This window comes from Strix uralensis, chromosome 25 (genome assembly GCF_047716275.1).
Source record: "Strix uralensis isolate ZFMK-TIS-50842 chromosome 25, bStrUra1, whole genome shotgun sequence".
NCBI lineage: Eukaryota > Metazoa > Chordata > Aves > Strigiformes > Strigidae > Strix > Strix uralensis.
Window position 1 is genome coordinate 3,893,248 of NC_133996.1, and position 16,970 is coordinate 3,910,217.

The window sequence follows — 16,970 nt, forward strand, 5'->3', positions numbered from 1 at the left end:
GGCACCGACTCCAGCAATTTCACAGCCCAGTTAAACCAGCATCCAGCCCAGTGAATAATGCAGCAACGTGTGCCGGCACACGGGAGCTGCCACGCACCCACAAGCTATTTCCAGGGACCGTCTTTGCAGTCTAATAACACATTTTGCTACTGCAGAAAATGTTCTTTTTTTTTTTTTTTTTTTTTAAATTAATCCACCAAATAATGAACCTAATGTAACAGGCTTTATTCTTACACGTGTGATTAATTATGAAGCCGCCTGTTTCTTTGTCTGCACCGCAGGTTTAGGCTGACTTTCTAATTGCATTATTATGCATATGGAAATGAGTAAATCCGGCTTTCCTGGCGAGGACGCGGGCGATATCTCCCACCACCCTTGCTCTGGAGCAGCCCGGGCTGGATTCAGGCTCTCAGCCCTGAAGAGACGCTTCTTGACTTGCAATTCATCATTTAAAAAGAAAAAAACCCCACCACTACAAATAATTACTCGGACTCTTTTTTTTTTTTTCCCCCTTCCTTTCATAGTTACAATTTCTGCTCAACCTGTGCTGTTTTTTCCCCAGTGCGAGTGGAACTGGGAGGAACGTGCAGCGCTCAGGGACTGGTCATGGGGGGGGTGGTTGGTGGCCCAGGGGAGCACTGGGGCTCCTCCATGCAGGGAAGGAGCCGGACTCCTGTTCCCCAGCTCCAGAGCGATGTCCCGAGCTGGGAGAGAAGTTTTCCCTATTTTTGAACCATTAAAGGAGATGAACCAGGACTTCAGCAGTTTTGGGAGGGGGCAGAGAGCTCCACACATCACTATTTGAACCCAATTCCCGTCCCCTGGAGACCCAACACGCTTCTCTACCAGGAGCCACACCAGACCATTGCACACCCCGGTTGTACTGGGATATACTGGTGAGGTTCCCGGCCTTAATGCCAGGACTCAGGGAGCTGAGACCGCCCGGTGCAATGACCAAACTCTCTCCTTCGCTTGCAGACCCATCATTAAAGACCCGCACGACCCGACACGCTGCAGCAGCCTGTTTAATTAGCCGGCTCCCAGGGAAAACCACACGGCCCTGCCACCAGGCAACTTGGCAATAATTAAAGCTCGTTTCCTCTTTGAGGCAGGAAAAGGAGGACAAGAAACCAATTCAGTATCCCCCAAACCCTCTTGAAGACGCAATTCTCTCCCAGCAGATCCTGCATCAGCGTTGCATAGGTGGATTTTTTTTTTGCATCCGAAAAACATGTTAAAAACCAAGAAAACTAAAACCCCACCCATTGTTCAAACAACACACAAGGTGCTTTTATTCCGGAGACAAAAGAGCCTCGCAACACCAGAGCTCATCCTCCAGGATGCTAAAAGCCCCAAATCCCACGTTCCCATCTTTTGTCTGTAAATTAAAAGCACTTTGAATAGCAACAGATGGTGACCGGGGGTGCGGGACCGGGGGTGCGGGGACCCTCCGGCAGCGAGAGAAGGTCTGGCTGTGCCAGCGGTGGAAAACCTCTGCTGTGCACCGAGGTCAGACCCTGGCACAGCCAGAGGTCCCCCCCAAACCCCACCACAGGACCCAAATTCCTCCTCCTCAGCCCCAAAACACCACCGCCTCCCTCTGCCGGCGCAAAAGCTCATTAATGAGACGTTTCCCTTTTCTCAATTAAGCTGTTTTCCTTCGCCCACTCTCTCCCCCCGGCGCGGGGGCTCATCCTTCCCCCAATTTCCAGCAACTTCCCATTGAAGTGTCACTCTGGCTCCCAAGACAACGTCAGCTGATTCATCAGCTCCGAATATTTTAAACTCTATTGTTCTCCCTAGCCCTTTTTTCCCCTCTTTCTTGAAAATACCAACAGGCTCCCTAGTCACGAGGGAATGTTTCCCCCTTTCCAGCAGCACGACCAGCTCCTCGATAACGGGTGGATGGAAACGATTCCATCCCATTTGGGAACGATTGGAGTTTTGTCCCCAGCTGCAGATGGAGGAGGGCAGGATCTGGCCCTGTGGGGACCATGCAGGATGGTGCCACCAGCCAAGTGCTGCTTGTGCTGCAAGAAATTGCCCAAACCTGGGGGACGGATGCAAAAATCTGCCCATGCTAAGGGGATGGGGAGTTACTGGGAGCACTGGGAGAGGGATTCCTGGGAGGTTGGGCAGGACCAGCATGAGCCAGCCCCTCCATAAGCGTGTCCCTGCCCCAGAGTGGGTGTTACCCAGAAGGGACAAACCAGCCCTTGGCCAAGATGCCGGGCAGGTGTTTCCTCTCAGAGTTTATCAGCTGCGCTCAGGAAGCAGAGCCCGGCCACTGCGAGAGGCCAAGGTGATAGGGGATGACTGGGCAGGAGGCTTTTGACAGCTGAGGAAAGAAGGAAAATCCCACTTGGCAAAAGGGAGGAGGAATCCTCTCCATCCTCCTGGCCTTCTGCTGTGTGCCCGAAGGTGCTGCACCCTGATGGGGACATCCCGGTCCAGAGGGACAGGAGCTTCTTGGTGCAACCAGAGCAACCGGGCCAGGCTCTCCGGGGAAAAGCCTCCCCAGGTACCAGCTTGGCCCCTTGCACCGGCTTTTCTTGGTTCAGTTTTGCATCATGAAACTCTTCCCTGTCCAACGGTGGGACTGAGAAGGAGGAATCAGGAAGAGCTGCGCCGAGCTGATGCTGAGAGAGAAGCTGGGAGCGGAGCTTCACCCACCGGGGACACCAGCTCCAGGGAGTGGCAGCCAAAGGGGTGACGAGGAGGGGACAGCCAAACCCCAGCCAGCCCCAGGTTGCTGCTGACGGGGTGGTCGCCAGGATGTGGTGCCTCGACCAGGCTGGTTGGGTCCCTCGGCTCCCTCCCCGGCTGCTCTGCGTGTCCCCTTCCCCTGTGTGCTGCCAGCAACGCCTCGGGGGGGGGGCTTCAGCCCTTACCAGGGCGAGTTTCGCCCTTCCCAAAATCATTTTCCGCAGGGTTTTGAACAGCACATCACCTCCAACTTCTTTGGGAGACATTCACACCACCCAGAAATTGCATCGAAACCCAAATCCCAAACCCCAAGCCCGGTTTAACTGGCAATTTAACCCATTTGCATCCATCCTCAACCCCAGCTGGGGACAGAGCTGCCTCCTCCCACCCAGGCACCAGGAGCCCCGCAGAGCGAGAAGCTCTTCCTTCCATCCCCGCGGCTTGACAGCATCGCTCCGATGCCGGAGAAGTCCATCTCCCTTTTTTAAGTCTCTCTGCCTTTCTTAACTATAAATAGGGCAGCGAGGTTCAAAGCAAAGGGCAGGAAGACGGATGGAAAGCGGTCACCAGAGCAGGGCTTTGCAGAGCCCGGCACAGCCCTCTGCATCACGGCGGTCTCGATGGGCTTGGAAAAAGGGTGGCAAAGCAACTCAGAGTGGGGTGGGTTATTTCCCTGGAAGGGATATAAAAATACCGGCGCTGCTTTTGAAAACAAGACATGAACGTTGAGCTCGTCGCTGGGAATCAGGCCCAAGACAACGAGGAATTTCCCCATCAGTATCCAGCACCAGCAGGTCACATTTGGTGGAGGAGCAGCAAACGGAGGGTGATGGTCCCCAGGGAGCAGCATCAGCCACGGTATTAGTGAACGTTCGCCCATTCACAGCCTGAGGCTTATTAAGGAACCTGCTGCCTCCCAAAATAATTAAGAATAAACAGACACCGGGGGCTCCGGTCACACCAGGATGTGGAAATTTGCTCTGTCGGTGCCAGTTTCTGCGCTGGAGCAGACACAGGGGTCCGGCTCAGCTCTGACATGCCAGGACACCTTCCAGCCGTGGCCGTGGGCTCAGCTGTGCCTCGGGAGACACAAATTTGCCAGGAATAGGGGTCCCACGGGGACAGCGGGGGTCCCATGGGGACCGTCCCTTTTCCCTGCCCCACTTCTCCCAGCCCAGCGGTTCCCCTGTCCCCTGCTCCTGCTGCCATCCCGCGGCCGCGTCCCACAACTGCACACGTGCACCCAGATACACACGGCTGGGGCCACGGCAGCACCCAAGGGTGGCCCCGCACCCCTACAAAGCAGGCACCCATCTCGACCTGTCCCCAAGCACCGTGGCCACAGAGAACTGGTCCCACACCACAGTCTAAGGGTGGCGGGAGGTCGAGGTGTCCTCGGTCCATCCCCATCTCCCCACCATGAGCCTCCCTCAGCCCCGGGCTCCCCTCCCCAGGGCCAGCACCGCGGCTCCCGTGGCAGCTCGGGGACAGGAACGGGTCAGGATTGATGGAGGGAGGTGGCAGGAGGGGACCCGCGCAGCCCTTTCTGGCCCCACCACCCTCAGACAGGATCCCAGAGCAGGCCCGTGCCCATGGAGAGAGAGCTGCCCACCCCTCCAAACCACAGGAAACACCAAGGTTTATCAAAACTCAGTTTATTCCAAACGTTAAAAGATTACAGTTTTTTTTTCCTCTCTTCCTCAATCAACCAAAATACTTTACATTTTCTTTTAAAAAAATTTAACCTATTCTGAGCCATTGTACAAGTCCCAGCGCCCCGCCCTGCACACACCCCCCCTTCCCCCTATTGCTGTAACTTAACATACAAAATTCAATCTTTGCAGACCCCCCCTTTCTCAGTCCAGCCACCCGGCAGGCAGCACGGAAAGAGAAAACGGGGCAGGCTGGGCGCAGGGAGCCAGACCAGTTGGACCAAGACTGGAGACGCTGGGGAGGGAGTCCCACTGTTTCGAGCGATTTGCTGCATAGCTGCGTTTTGGTTGTCTTCTCAGCGAGGCCCTAACAGCAAATGAAGCTCCTTCCTCAACAAAGGAAAGAGGGAAAAATTCAAATAACAAAGTCCCCACCCGTGGGATGGATTTTGTTGGGTTTCCAAAGGCAACGGGAAAGAACAAGAGTGGCTGGGACTGCAAAAAGCAGCGCTGGAAGCGGCTGCTCCGGACAGGGGAGTGAGGGAACCTGCTCCCGGCGCCGCTGCCGGGGGGGATTTTGGCTCAGATCTGTAAGCGGTGACGGGTGGGAGGCCGGAGCCCCCCTGTTCCAGCAGCCACAGCTCTGTGTGCAGCACGGGCCGGGCATCGTCCAGCAGCGTCCCCCCTGCGCAGGCTCCCAGCCACGAGCGCTGGGGGTGAGAGGAGAGAGCTCCCGGGAGAGCTTCTGCTGGACCGAGAGCTCCCCCAGAACGAGCCCAGAGGGGTTTGGTGGGTGGCAGCAGAGAAATCCAAGTCCAATTAAGAGTAAACCAAGAGTAAACCTTGGTAATTTACCAAGAGGTAAAAGATGTTTAGGTTCAGGGATGAAGGAGCGCCCAGAGATGGGGAACACGGGGACCTCAGAAAGCCTTTTGCGTCGTGAACAAGGCCCTCAGCTTTGCCGGGCCAGAAAATATCAAAAATAATCAAAGAAGAAGTGGAAAACCCATCCAGCAATGGTACTGAGATCAGTTTACGAAGCCAACCCGGGGGAGCTAACAGAGCACCGGGCACCACGGGAAGACAGACACACACTTGCAGGGAGAAAAAACCACGAGCGTCCCTGAAGAGCCCTGCTCCAGCCTCACCGACGCCGCCGGGGCCCGGCTCCGGGAGCCTCCTGCCCTCCCCACCGCTGTCGGCAGGAGACCAGAGCTGGAAACCGGCCGCCTGCCGCAGGCAGAAGGTGGGGGGGGTGTGTGCATGGGTCCCGCGATCCCGCTGGGCTCGGCTACGCGGCGTCGCTTCATCAACTCTGCTCCTTGTCCCTGACCAGCAGCGCCGTGTGTTGCCCGCCGCTGGACACGGCCAGGACCGTGCGGTTTTCCAGTTGCTTCCCCGTCATCTCCACGGGGCTCCAGACGTCGTCCTCCTCCCCTGTGCCCAGCTGGTAGTTGGTGCCCATGCCCCAGGCAAACGCTCGTCCTGCAACGGAGGCGATGTGGGGTTTGAGGTCAAAACGGCTGCGGGGTGGGGTGGGGAGGGGAGGGGACGCAGCAGCCAAACCCGAGGGGACTTCATGCCCGGGCAGCAGCAGGGGGGAGTGATGGGGGCCAGAGAGCCAGGCAGGGGGGCAAGGAGACGCGCTTGGCAACTCAGAAGCGTTTTACCACACAGCCACGGCAGTGTTTTGGCCCCAGGGAGCAAACCAAACCCATTCACAGAATCCCAGAATGATCTCGGTGGGAAAAGCCCTTGAAGCTCCCCCAGTCCAACCATGAACCTCACCCTGACCGTTCCCAACTCCACCAGATCCCTCAGCGCTGGGTCAACCCGACTCTTCAACCCCTCCAGGGATGGGGACTCCCCCCCTGCCCTGGGCAGCCCATTCCAACGCCCAACAACCCCTTCTGCAAAGAAATCCTTCCTAAGAGCCAGTCTGACCCTGCCCTGGCGCAGCTTGAGGCCATTCCCTCTTGTCCTGGCGCTGGTTCCTTGGCTCAAGAGACTCATCCCCCCTCTCTGCACCCTCCTTTCAGGGAGTTGCAGAGGGCCATGAGGTCTCCCCTCGGCCTCCTCTTCTCCAGACTAAACCCCCCCAGTTCCCTCAGCCGCTCCTCATTGTCCCACCACAAACCCTCCTTCCCACAGCACCAGAGCACAGAGGTCTCGCAGCAGCAGAGTTCAGGGTGTCAGGGGGACCGGGAGGCCAACGACCCCCTCCCGATCAACACCCTGTTACGAACCTCGCTGCCACAAAAATATTTGAGCAGCTGCTGCCCAGCTGCCTCCGGGCTGGGTGGTTGATCAACGCCAGGACCTGGCTCCAGTCCCGGACAAACGAGGGGTGGGGAGGGGACATGGCAGCGTTCCTGCCCCCGCACTCACCGTCACTGCTGACGGCGTAGCCGACCGACGCGCCGCACGCAACAGAAGAGATGTTGGGCAGCTCCGGGATGACCGTGGGTGTGCTCTTCTCCTCCGCCCCTGCCCCAAGGCCCAGCCGGCCGTACTCTGCCCTGCCCAGGCTGTAGGCTTTACCTGGAGCACAAGAAGATGCACAGGAGGTGACTCAAGGAGGGCAGAAGCCCACAGAAGGCCATAGCCGGACCCTCTTGCCCCGGTCTGACTCCTAGGGGAGCATCACTCCTCCCTACCACAGCCTAGATCCCAAAAAAGGAGGTGCAGGGTGGGACAGAGACCCTTGAGCTCCCCAAAATCAAGAGGGTGGGCGGGTGCCTGGACAGACTGAGCCTGCAAGAGCAGAGTTCACAAGTAACCCTGGGTTCCTGTCATCCTCCCTGCCCTTTGCTGAAAATTCACGCCACTCTTGTTGCCTTGAACGCTGGGGATTTGGAGGGCTCCAGTACATCACCCCAACACCTCCCCAGTCACGGCGAGGGCCGTGGGGGTCCCCTGCATCCCCCTTTGTGCAACCCCCAGCCCGCCCGTCACGCCAGCGCTCACCCTCTGAGTCGACGCACACGGTGTGGTGCTGCCCACCGGAGAACCCAACCCAGGACTTGGTGGAGTTCTTGAAGCACGTCAGGTTCTGTGGGGAGAAGCAGGGCTCGGTGCCCTGGGTCCCTGCGGGGTGGGACACACAAACCCAGGCAGGTCAGGTCCGCAGGCACGGGCAGCCCTGGCCAGGCAGGGGCACCGAGCCATCCCCGCTGTGGCTCACCCCACCAGAGACTAACACAGCCCCCTCCAGCCCCCGCAAAATCAAATTTCTGCTCAAACCCACCAGCTGCAGGGGCTGGGATCTAAACCCAGAGCTATACAGGGTGACCCCCCACCTCAATTTCTAGCTCAGAGCTATACAGGGTGACCCCCATCCCAATTTCTAGCTCTGGTGTGTCCAGTGGGTGCTTGGTGTTCAGGATCCAGGGCACCCAGCAGCATCCTCCTGCCAGCCCAAGGAGGAGTCTGCAGCCAGACCAAAGCAGGAGGGATGTAAGCGAAGCTCACCCAGCTGGTGGTAGTTGGAGAGACCAAATCCATAGATGTGTCCCTCCTGTGTGACAGCGAAGGTGAAGTAAGCCCCGCAAAAGGCGTCCTGGAAGCGCATTTTGCCTCTGTTGCCTTTGCCTCTGACAGGGACACGCTGGGGGACCAGCAGGCGCTCTGGGGGCAGGAGACAAGGCGTCACACGAGGATTCATGATTTACACCCTTTTCCTTCCCCCTTAGATCCAGCTCACTGAATTCAAGGAACCAATTTACACACGAGCTTGAGAAGCAGGGGAAAAAAGTCTGGGTCTCTTTGCTCCTCTGCAAAGTGCAGAGCTGGGGCCAAAGGATGCAGCACCACGCGCCTCTGAGCACCAAAGCAACTCACGCAGCCCCTTCCTTCCTCCTCGGTTGGCAAAAAGCGCCGGCACTCTCCCCAGCTGGCCCTGCTCGCCGCAGCCACACGTGAAGAGGTCACCGTCCATCGTCAGCATCACTAAGTGGTCGTTCCCTGGGAGGAGATGAGGGAGAGGAGGGAAGCAGGAGTCATGCGCCAGGAACCCAGCAAGACCCAGGGGCTGAGATCCTACATGTACTAGTTAATTACTCGAGCGTGTCCAGAGAAGGGCAACGGAGCTGGTGCAGGGTCTGGAGCACAGGTCTGATGGGGAGCGGCTGAGGGAACTGGCGGGGTTTAGTCTGGAGAAGAGGAGGCTGAGGGGAGACCTCATGGCCCTCTCCAACTCCCTGAAAGGAGGGTGCAGAGAGGGGGGAGGAGTCTCTTGAGCCAAGGAACCAGCGGCAGGACAAGAGGGAATGGCCTCAAGCTGCGCCAGGGCAGGGTCAGACTGGCTCTCAGGAAGGATTTCTTTGCAGAAGGGGTTGTTGGGCGTTGGAATGGGCTGCCCAGGGCAGGGGGGGAGTCCCCATCCCTGGAGGGGTTGAAGAGTCGGGTTGACCCAGCGCTGAGGGATCTGGTGGAGTTGGGAACGGTCAGGGTGAGGTTCATGGTTGGACTGGGGGAGCTTCAAGGGCTTTTCCAACTGAGATGATTCTGGGATTCCATGTAAACCTGTCCAGCTTTCTAGAATTCAGTGGGGTTTACTGCACTGAATACCATGACACCAGCTTCTGGCACAACTTAAAAGCCCAGGACCTCCCTCTTTCTGATCCTGGTTCCCCAACTGAAACTTCAAAGAAGTTGCTCTGGGGAGATTTAGGGGCCCTGGACAAGTTCCCTGGGTGCTCTGCTCAGCTTCTCCAAGTCTAGAAGTGGGTGAGTGCTCTGACCCCACGGGGTCGCGGTCAGGGCACTCTCGTAAGGCATTTTCCGTCGGATTGGGTAAAATATTAACAATATCATTGAGGCGAGGAGAGACACAAGGTCTGTTCTCTCAGGAGCTAGAGGAAAGCAAGCACACCCTTGTACCTGGCTCAAAGCAGCCAAGAGGGAGGACATGGACCTTCTGGACCTTCACCTTCTCCCGAGGGTTGCAACAGCCCCGTGCACCAGCCCTGACCCACGCGCACCCCGGGACCGGGCTCACCTGAGACAATTTTAACAACGGGTGCGCTGAGCTGGAGCAGCACAGGGATGGAGCTCGTCTTCATGGGCTCCAGCAAGCCGATCACCCCGTTGTTATCCTGCGTGGAGAGACAAGACACAGGGACATGAGTGGCAGAAGCAGCAACCATCAGCAGAGCTTCCAGCGTCCGAGAAACCAACGTACCCGGAAGGAGCCCCAGACAAAAACCCTGCCGTCGTCCGTCAGCGCAGCTGTGTGACTGTCCCCCGCAGAGACCTGCACCACCTTTTCCTGCAGCTCCACCAGCCCCGGGGTGGTCTCTGACCCTTCTGCTGAGGTGTCGCGCCCGAGGGCGCCTTCATCGTTGCAGCCAAAGGTGTAGATCTGCAGAGAGAGCGAGCGGACTGGTCAGGAGGGCACCCGGAGGGGCAACAGGTTGAGTGTGAAGCCAGGGGACAGAGACCCACCGGGCTGAATTATCCCTTTGACCACCTAAAAGTGTGTGGGCCGTGGCACGGAGACCACGCTCATCCTCAGAGCTGGAGTCAGCTCCATGTCTGGGCAGAGCAGGGTCCGATTCAGCCCCCCAGCTCCAGGGCATGTCCCAGAGCTTGTGGGGAAGCGCAGCTCAGCCTCCCCACACCCCCCGGGTGCTGCCCCCTCCACGCCGCACTCACTTTTCCCGTCTGGCTGAGGCACACCGTGTGCATCCCTCCGGCTTCCACCTGCACCATCATCTCCGGCAGTGGCACCAGGGCTGGCTTCTTCCTCTCCATCACGTCCTCCCCCAGGCCCAGTTGGCCAACATCCCCCTGCCCCAGCGTCAGCACCAGGCCGGGCTGCGTGCGGTGGGACGGGTGGCAGACTGCAGGGCAGAAGGGAGACAGATTTGACAGTGGGATCGAGGCACCCTCAGCACGTTTGCTGACACCACCGAGCTGTGTGGTGCGGTCACACGCTGGAGGGCAGGGATGTCATCCAGAGGGACCTGGACAGGCTGGAGAGGTGGGACATGCCAACCTCATGGAGTTCAACAAGGCCAAGTGCAAGGTCCATGTGCAGGGGCAATCCCAAGCACAAACACAGGCTGGGTGATGGGTGGGTTGAGAGCAGCCCCAAGGAGAAGGACCTGGGGGTGTTGGTGGGTGGAAAACTGACTGTGAGCCAGCAACGGGCACTGGCAGCCCAGAAAGCCACCCGTGTGCTGGGGTGCACCCAGAGCAGTGTGGGCAGCAGGGCGAGGGGGGTGATTCTCCCCCTCTGCTCCGCTCTCATGAGACCCCCCTACAGTGCTGGGTCCAGCTCTGGGGGCACCAACATCAGAAGGACACGGACCTGCTTGAGCGGGGCCAGAGGAGGCCACGAAGATGCTTGGGGGGCTGAAGCACCCCCCTGTGAGGATTGGGGGGCTGAGCTGGAGAAGAGAAGGCTCTGGGGAGACCTTAGAGCAGCCTCCCAGGACTGAAAGGGGCTACAGGAAAGGTGAGGAGGGACAAGAGTCAGGGTTGTAGGGATAGGACGAGGGGTGACGATTTTAAACTGAAAGAAGGCAGATTTAGATTAGATCTAAGGAAATTTGTCCCTGTGAGGGTGGTGAGGCCCTGGCACAGGTTGCCCAGAGAAGCTGTGGCTGCCCCCTCCATGGAAGGGTTCAAGGCCAGGTTGGACGGGGCTTTGGGCAACCTGGGCTAGTGGAAGGTGTCCCTGCCCATGGCAGGGGTGTTGGAACTGGATGGTCTTTAAGGTCCCTTCTAACCCAAACCTGTCTGTGATTCTAAATACTGTATATAACACACGGGGGGAACACCCCTTCCATTAAAGTGTGTCTCTGGGAATGGGGAGGGAAAACTCCCAGGGGTTTTTCTTACCTTTAATCCTCTTCCTTCCAGGAGACTCTTCCTCCGGCACCGGGCTCCTCTTCGCAGTGCGTTTCCCTGGCATAGCGCCTCGGACCTAAACACCAGAGACACCCCACTGGGTCACCCAGGGGGCTGTCAGCTCTTCGGGGTTTCCCCCTCCCACCCCGCTTTAACAATCACCTCGGACCACCTGCGGGACCGGTGACTGAATTCAGGTTTGAGCCCCGATCTCGGCTCCCGCGTTGGGGAAAGGCTGTGGGGTTTTTTCCTCGCGTGTTTTATCCACGGTCCCCACTCTCACGCGGACGCGAACGCCTCCACCCTTCAGGTCAAGGCAGCGCGGGGAATGACACCGGGCAGGGCCAGGGATGGCTCCAGCCCCTGCCTGGGCCCCCCCGCAGGAACACGGCCCCGCGGGGGAGGCCGCAGCAAGGAGCGCCCCGCTCGCTCCACTCCCCGGCCCGAGCCGAGCCGCCACGCCGCGTGTCCCACCGCCACGACCCGCGTGGGCCGGGCTCACCGCCCCACCGGGGCTCCCCCCCACCCCCGCCGTTTGAATTCCCCGCGCCGCCGCCCCCCGCCCCACGTGGAACCGCGCAGGCCCGCGGCCCGGCCCGGCCTTTCCTCCCCGCCGGCTGCCGCTCGCCGAGAGCGGCCGGACGCACCGAAGGCGGCCCGAGGCTCGGCAGGACACCCCCCGCCCTTCTCCGTGTGTCCCCCCCACCCCGGTCCCGTCTCTCCCCCCTCCCCGCCCGCCGCCCCCGGGGCCTCCCCGGGGCCTCCCCGCGCTCCCACCTCCGCTCCGCCGCCGGCCGCTGCCGCGCGCCCTCACCGCGCATGCGCGGGGCCACGCCGGGCCTGGCCGGGAACAGCGGCCTCTGCCGGCCGGCGGCCCGCGACAACGCCCGCTCGCTGGGTCCCTCGGCCGCCCCGGGGAGGGGAGGGGAGAGCAGGGGAGGGGAGAGCAGGGGAGGGGAGGGCAGGGCAGGGCAGGCAGGGGAGGGGAGAGCAGGCAGGGCAGGGCAGGGGAGTGCGGGGAGGGCAGGGAAGGGCAGGCAGGGGAGGGCAGGCAGAGCAGGGCCGGGGAGGGGAGGGCAGGGGAGGGCAGGAGAGAGGAGGGCAGGGGAGGGGAGGGCAGGGCAGGCAGGAGAGAGGAGGGCAGGCAGGGAGGAGCAGGCAAGGAAGGGGAGTGCAGGCAATGGAGGGCAGGCAGAGCAGGGCAGGCAGGGGAGGGGAGGGCAGGCAGGGGAGGGGAGGGCAGGCAGAGGGGGGGAGGGCAGGCAAGGGAGGGCAGGCCAGTGCAGGCAGGGGAGGGAAGGCAGCTGCCTCCTTGGAGGCCCCCGCTCAGATTCCCAGTCAGTGCGTGCCTCGGTTACTGTGTAAATAACTCGTCCTGCATCCAGCGATTCCTACAGGCAGTGTAGCTCCGGGTCCGGCAGCAAGGCCGTAGATCTGCAGCAGGAAATACGGTGTTTAGTACAAGGAGAGACTAATTGGATGATGATCATTAAGACAATTAAAATCCGGCAGGTCCACACCCCAAGGTCTGGTAGCCAGGACCACAGCCAAGATGCTACCTAACAGAGGTGTTAGAGAAGCCTCTATTTAATGGAAAACACAAACTTATTTAACTTCTTTACACCCTCTTTGATCTGTCTGGATTGCTTTGCGTAAAAGCAACAAGTTTAGTCGCGCAGACGGTCCTTGCGATGCGGGGAGACGGTCCGAAGTCACCGATTCTGGGTAGTTAAACGGAGAGCGAGTTGATTTCCAACTGTGAATCTCTCAAAGCATCCGCAGTGGCGTTTTGAACCATTTCAAGCGTAGCAGAGAGGTTTGTAGCGGCCTCCTCCAGCCCAGAAATGCCTCATTACGGAAATGATTGCACAAGTTGAAAAACTGTCAGGTTTTGAAGAGCAACTGAATTTTATGACGCATATTTGACCCAAGCAGACTGTTCGACGGGGTCAAACGTTGTCTGGACAGCAGGTTTCCCAACTGCTGTCAGTACTCAACCGTTACTTTGTCAGTTGTAACGTGGAATTAGGACCGATGAAGTTGTAGGTTTTTTGGCAGCTTGTGCCATTAATGTCCATTTGTTTAAAAAAGTGTCACTTGTATTTACAGATTCATCCTCACAGCTAGACTCCTCGGAGGTGTAGAGACTCCTCAGAGTCCAGTTATTGGGCTTTTGGAACTTTCTGGTCCTTGCAATGACCATAGTTACAATTATCTTAAGATAAACCCAAAAGCTTTACCTGTTTGGCTTCCCCCGGGGGTTTGCTGATTGTTTAGGGCACACAGGGCTGGCCGCAGGGTTCGACCCCACCACAGTTCTCCACCCTCATCTTTTTTACAGACTCCTCCACTTTTCCCATCATTCTACTGTTTTAGAAGTGGAAACGCCACTTTTATTCTTCAAGCGGGAACCAGACTGAGTTTCTCGTGGCAACGGCAAGGGAGCAAACCAACAGCCCACGCCCGTGTCCTGCCGCTCACCTGACAGGATGGATCCTTCTTATTCCACTCATCAGTTCTCCTCATTAAGACCAAAGGCCTACATAATCCATTTGGCAGTTGATAGCCATTTTTTTTACAGAAATCAAGTTCCCAATTATGTACAAATAGGCCAGCCTAAGCAGGCCCTGCTCCCAAGGTGCCCAGGTGATCAGAAAACCCTTCCAGGAGCGGCACAACCCGTTATTCCAAACTCCTGTTTCCTGACCCTTTCCCTCTGGAATTCAAGCAGGCCCAAGGGCAGAATATCCAGCCAGCTGCTGGAGGGTGGAAAGAGGCAACTAATTAATCTGTTGGCATTTTAACCCTTTAAGCATAACCTTCCCCTTTGCAAAGGGTGCAAGAGTGGCCTTGCCACTCCCCCCCAGCAGCACACGTGGGGTCCAGGCTGCATCAACCCTTCTGGGTTTAACCCTGAATGGCCGATCTAGAGGTTAATCTGCCACGAGATGACTCAAAACCACACAAAAGGGTATCATCTGCCCCTAATCCAGCCCCAACAGGTAGTAACAGGGGTTTGAAGTGAGTGTCTGCACCTTTCACCATCACACCCTGCAGAGGACAGATGAAGAGCACACACAGGGATCCCACTTCTGTCTCCACACGAGAGGCACCAACAGGAGTGTCTGGGATTTCCTTCACAGTCCCAGAATATCCAAGTGATGGCTCACAAAGAAATGCACACCAAGCAAAAAAAAAGTCAAGTTTATTTAGTTCTCCACTGCAGCTACAGTTTTACAATGTATTGATACTTTAAGGTATTATTCCAGGTAACACAAGATGCACAAATTACTGCTCTCACCCACATCCTATGAGCCACCCCTCTATTACCAGCCCCCCCCAGAACGTCCTCACCACACATGGGGTTGAGTCACATCTTCCCCAGCAGCTGCCCAAGGCTGTTGGTCCACAGGGCAGCTGATGCCAAGGCCAAGTGCACACAGAGACAGTGTGGCTCCTTTCCCTTACTCCTTACACCCCAGGCCACCCACAGTCCTGCCCGTGACTCTGCAGCACCTTTCAGGTGTGCGCTGGACAATTCCCCACGGCTCTACCCCAGCCCCAGGCCCTGCTTCATCGCACCACAACATTCAGCAGCTACACAACCCACCCTGCAACCAGGTACAGGCCAGTCCCCAGTGTGAGGCACGTGCTATCAAATGCAGATTGTCTTCTGCTTCCTGCCCGTTCTGATCTCTGTGGCTACATTTCCACTGCACATACTGCACGAACTGAACCTTAGCTATGAATTATTCAGGCTGGGTACTCTCAATGTACTCACCCTCTCCCCACTAGACATGTGGATTCTTTTCTGTTGTGAGCATCTCATCACAATCACTCACCAATATTTGCAACACTTTAGAAAACCAATAAAATTAAGAAACCTTACTGCTTGGCAAGCAGCTCACAACCCCTTAGCCATGTGCTGATGAAGTGAAGTCCAGCCACGTGTTCCCAGTCCTAAGCCAGCGTGCCACGTGCCTTCCCCCAGTATTATCCCAGTGCTCCACCACCCGCCTTAGAGGGGTAAAGTCTGCTCTGGGGCTGATTAACGTGAAAGAACGGGGGATTACAGGGGTCTAAGCCAGGCCCTTCCTGACTCTCCACCAAGCTTGTTTCTGCTCTTTCCCCAATTCCATTACAGCACAAATAAGGCCTCAAGCTACTCCAACAAATACTGTTCACCTCCACCTCACCAGTGATTTTTTTTCTGGCTCTTTAGGAAGAGTCAGGAATCAACCTCTTTTTCCCATCCATCTGCCCCAATCCAGTGTCAGGGGAGGTTTCTGATATGATCCCAAGAGCAAGATTAAGACACAAACGAGGCCAAATGCCATAAACCCAAACCAACTTTTATTATCAAAAGTAAAAAATTAGTAGCGATAGGATAGAATAAAAAGGCAGAAATCAAGAAAGCATTCAGGATAGAGTTGCAGAAATAGTCACCACCATGGATCCACAGCGTCCTGGGGGTTCAAGTCTCACGGTGCTTCAGCAGTGTGTGATTGCACCGGGGCTTGTCTCAGCTGCCCTTTTTCTTCCCCTTCTAGGGCTGCAGTTTCCGTGACAACACCACGCACTTGCACGTCTACCCATTCCCGCACACGTTTCACCCAACTGCCGCACGACTTACCGCGATGTTTTTCACAAACCGGAGGTCTCTGTGGCCTTGTAGCTGTTCTTACCGTATTCAGCAGCCGGATAAATTTTCTGCTTAGACAAGCAATCTGCGAGACAAATGTTCTACAGTTCAGTCTCACATAAATCTGCATTGGTATTAAATTACTTTAAGCCGATCCAACTCAGTTTCCGTAAGCCACTTAGAAATACCTCAAGCTTATTTAAAGTATAAACTATTAGGAGAACCACGTAACTACGCACAGCCAACATTACATTAGTGCAATATAACTCACCTTCCAAATCACTGCTCCACTCCAAAACTTTTCAAGTTTAGAACTGGAAAAAATAAAGAAAAGGTATTTTAAGTAATTGCTCTAGAGTTTCTCCTTTTCCCTTTCTCCCCCCAGCCATGCAGCCTGGCACATGTCCTCCCCCCCCCCCGGCGCCATTTTGCGCGGCAGAGCTGTTTCCTGCATGGTTTATCTCCTCTGTCACCGCCCGAGGGCTCAGAGAAGCAGTAGGAATATGCAGGCTGCAGACTCGAGGCCCAGCTTAATCTCCAACGTCGTGGAAAGGGACCATACGTCACGGGCCCGAAGGCCTACGCTCCCACGCGCCACACGGACAGAGCCGAGAGAGAGCGACTTCTCCGGATATCCACGTTGGATGAACGATTAAAAGCGCTGTAGCGCTTCACCCCCAAACCCACGTTCCCCCTACACGCGGCTCAGATATGACCCCACGAGCGATACTCACGGCGGGAGCGAGCTGGACGAGGCCAGGCCGGGGCTAGGCGTCAGCACAGCCTGAGGAAAGAGAAGACGCTGAGGAGCAGCTGAGGGCGGCGCGGCCCCAGGGTGTCCCCTCAGCAGCGCCGAGCACCCAGCGAAGGCCGCTCGCGGCCTCTTATTACCACAAGGGAACAAGGGCTACAAGCAGCGTGGCCCTTCGTGGCCGTAGGGGCCCCACCGCACAGCGCGGAGGGGGTAAAAGAGGGAAGAAAGAGTGGGGAGGCCGCCGCCGCGCCCAGACCTACCTGCAGCCGCCGCGCGGAGAAAGAGAGCGAGCGCGCCCGCGTCGCCGTATTTATAGAGCGGGCGGGGGCGGGGCTAGAGCGCGCAGGCGCAGGGGGCAGGG

The 16,970-nt window shown here is 57.5% G+C and overlaps 1 protein-coding gene and 1 non-coding gene across 6 annotated transcripts; both read right to left on the bottom strand.

Moving 5' to 3' along the window:
- Positions 1 to 4,344: 4,344 nt before the first annotated feature.
- On the bottom strand, positions 4,345 to 16,874 carry RCC1 (regulator of chromosome condensation 1). Of its 5 annotated transcripts, none has more exons than XM_074894247.1 (13): positions 16,590 to 16,874; positions 16,127 to 16,169; positions 15,899 to 15,940; positions 12,563 to 12,647; positions 11,205 to 11,289; positions 10,014 to 10,201; positions 9,541 to 9,720; positions 9,358 to 9,454; positions 8,199 to 8,321; positions 7,830 to 7,985; positions 7,326 to 7,445; positions 6,747 to 6,899; positions 4,345 to 5,843 (listed from the first exon to the last, which is right to left on the bottom strand). In XM_074894247.1, exons 5-13 carry the CDS (start codon positions 11,275 to 11,277, stop codon positions 5,668 to 5,670), a joined length of 1,266 nt encoding a protein of 421 aa, XP_074750348.1. In that variant the 5' UTR covers positions 11,278 to 11,289; positions 12,563 to 12,647; positions 15,899 to 15,940; positions 16,127 to 16,169; positions 16,590 to 16,874; the 3' UTR covers positions 4,345 to 5,667. The 5 variants fall into 5 exon arrangements, with proteins under 5 accessions (XP_074750348.1, XP_074750347.1, XP_074750349.1 ...); XM_074894246.1 differs by having other exon boundaries at positions 14,249 to 15,940; XM_074894248.1 differs by lacking the exons at positions 16,127 to 16,169; positions 16,590 to 16,874 and having other exon boundaries at positions 15,899 to 16,120.
- On the bottom strand, positions 16,295 to 16,499 carry LOC141954817 (small nucleolar RNA SNORA73 family). The gene has a single exon (XR_012632269.1). It is a non-coding gene; the product is annotated as a small nucleolar RNA SNORA73 family (small nucleolar RNA).
- Positions 16,875 to 16,970: the final 96 nt, after the last annotated feature.